Source organism: Coregonus lavaretus, assembly GCF_964263955.1.
Source record: "Coregonus lavaretus genome assembly, chromosome: 32".
NCBI classification, from domain to species: Eukaryota; Metazoa; Chordata; class Actinopteri; order Salmoniformes; family Salmonidae; genus Coregonus; species Coregonus lavaretus.
The window spans coordinates 3287578-3290439 of NC_140019.1; the positions used below are offsets into that span (position 1 = coordinate 3287578).

Below are 2862 nucleotides of genomic sequence, written 5' to 3' on the forward strand. Positions count from 1 at the left end.
TGTTCCTATCAGAATAAAGCTCCATGACTGGTGTTACAAGATGGAGTTTGTGTTGATGATGGATTGTACACAACGCAAGAAGAGTACTGTTACACCTACATGTCTCTCGGTTGACAGTGACGAACTGCTTCAATGTTATGTAATGTTATGTAATCAAAAGCATGCAGTGAACCCAGCAGGTTAGATGTTTTCACTGAAGGAAAACCCCTACCTCCTTCCTGACCAGACATGTCTTGACACCTTATGTGTTTTTATTGCAGGTCCAGACAGCCCAGGCTGAGGCTAAGATTGTGTCCCAGTACAGTGAGCTGGTAAACGAGGCCAAGGCCCAGTTTCAGAAGGAACAGCATCACTCCAGAGATGCTGGCCAAATGGAAGGGACTCAGTAAGAGTCAGACCACATGCGGCAGTTTCACCCCCACCACTTACTACCATTACCCACCCACATCTCGAAAGTTAGGCTTTGCAGTAAGCCTGTGAAAAACTATGCTCAGCATCAATGACATGATTGGCTTAAGTTCAGTTTCTTTCTGCAATTCCTTGCATCCTCTCGCCTCCTTCTCAACTCTATTGGAGGAGAAGGTCCAAAGCCCCCCCCCTCCCCTTTTTTCAATGTGTTTTGATAAAGACACAAAAGGAAGGATGCAAGGAATCGAGGAAAGATTAATTGAGAATTAGAACCGGTCTTGACTATGGAACCATGGGAAAAATAGTTGCAGCATAAATAAGCCCTTCAATTCACGGACTGGCCCTTGGCCGTTTCCAGCAGGGAAGCTGACTCAAGATGACCTCAACTCCCTGATCGCCCATGCCCACCGACGTATTGACCAGCTGAACCGGGAGCTGGCGGAGCAGAGGGTGAGGGAACAGATCCACATCAAGTCTGCCCTGGAGCAGCAGAAACTGGAAGACAAGAAGGCCCTGGAGTTGGCAGTATCCACCGCCCTGGAACACAATCGAGAACAAATGCATCTGGAGCAGGAGAAAAAGGTGAGAGAAAAGGGTGTTTCTCTATTGTAATAACTCTTAATCAAACAATCCTAATGATATGGCACTATTCATCCATTTTGATTGAAGGACTTTCCCTTTTCTCTTAAAGTAGCAATCTAGCTAAATGTTTGCTCTGTTAGACAGATGAGTAGAATGAGAGTGAATGACACTGCTGAGAATGAGGCCAAACTGTTAGTTGGGTGTTTTCTAGTGATGGATGAATGACTGTATCGGTGTGTTCATCATCAGGTGGAGGAGACTCGGGAGGTGATGGAGGCTGAGATGCAGACCCAGCTGCGTAGACGGGCTGCAGCACACACAGACCACCTGCGTGACGTCCCCAAGGGTCAGGAGCTGCATTCTGAAGCAGAGGAGGCAAGTATATCCATATCCCCTTACAGTCACACATTGTCTACTGTTACATATTCATACCCACAGCCAATCAAACCTCATTCATATTCAAATACAGGAGGGTGATATATTCAAATACAGGAGATAAGGTAAGCCAGCCAGCCAACCAACCAATAACCCAAACCTGTATTCAGTGTTTTGAGAGTTCCCTTTATTGCATATGTCACTGCTACATCATAACTACTTACTGTGAATATTTAGCAATGCAAACACTCCTAAACTGTAAAACCTACCTAATGCAAACTGAATGATGAACATCATTTGAATCCTCTCCAGATCCTGAACAGCACGTTGATGGAGAAAGAGACAGAGTACCTTCATCTGACACAGGACCAACTGGACAGCTTCACCCTGGACATGAATGCAGCTTATGCCAGGCTCAAGGGCATAGAGAAGGCCATTGACAGTGAATAATACACACTACACAGAGTCCACAGGGATGAAAATGCTGTCTCTGCATTCAGGTGAAGGTCACATACAATGTTATGCAACATTCAAATACAATACTTGTTCCCTTTCTGGTACTAACATGAGCCAAAAGACTTGTCTAAACCAACAAAAAAAAGCAGGACATTTCACATTTTGACTATACCAGAATTGTTTTTATATATTCTGGTGTGTTCTGTATGAGACACTAAAGTGTTATCTATTACCCTACAGGCCATGTTATTGCAGAGGAGGAGGCCCCTAAGGCCCATCAGCTGTGGCTCTCAGTGGAGGCTCTGAACTACACCCTGAGGACCGCTGCCCTAAACGACCCCACCGAGCGCCTAGAGGGCGCTGTGCAGGCCATCAAGGAGAGCTGTGCCAAGAACGGGTTTGCCCTGGCACTGGCCACTGCCCTGTCCTCCGAGTCCCTCAGTCGCGGGGTCTACAGCGAGGCCTCTCTCCACGCCCGCTTCTATGTCATCCGCCAGCTGGCCCGCCGCGTGGCCCTGATCGACGAAACCCGCAACAGCCTCTATCAGTACTTCCTGTCCTACCTGCAGGCTACCCTGCTCTTTGAGAAGAAGCAGGAGGCCCCCCCCTGCCAAGCTGTCGGCCGAAGATCTCGACACGTTTAAGCTGCTCTCCTACGCCGCCTACAGCCTGGAGCACGGAGACCTGGAGCTGGCCGCCAAGTTTATCAACCAGCTGAAGGGTGAGTCACGCAGGGTGGCTCAGGACTAGTGGTTTATTGACCAGATTTTTGTGAGGAATCAAATAATCCATTCTGTCATGCTATTTTCTCCCTGTCAATATTGGATATATCAATAAATCATGGATGTTGACAAGAGCGCAGTTTATTTTTATTTATCTTTTATTATATGCAGAGGATGTGTATAATTTTTTTTACATTGTTAATCACACATCAATTTCACATTTGGTGTATTTATTCTGTAGTTAATGGCTTAGCTTCCAAATAAACAGCCTCTGCATTTACAATGAATAAGTTGTGGTACTTGAGTTCGCTACAAATGT

The 2862-nt window shown here is 46.3% G+C and overlaps 1 protein-coding gene across 1 annotated transcript; it reads left to right on the top strand.

Moving 5' to 3' along the window:
- Positions 1 to 343: 343 nt before the first annotated feature.
- LOC311107324 (MICOS complex subunit MIC60-like) lies at positions 344 to 2571 on the top strand (the record flags this gene model as incomplete). The annotated part of the gene is given in 6 exon segments (XM_084149808.1): positions 344 to 385; positions 767 to 990; positions 1240 to 1365; positions 1678 to 1807; positions 2062 to 2423; positions 2425 to 2571. Coding segments are annotated over 6 exon segments (1014 nt in total). The 5' UTR covers positions 344 to 360.
- Between the last annotated feature and the right edge of the window lie 291 nt (positions 2572 to 2862).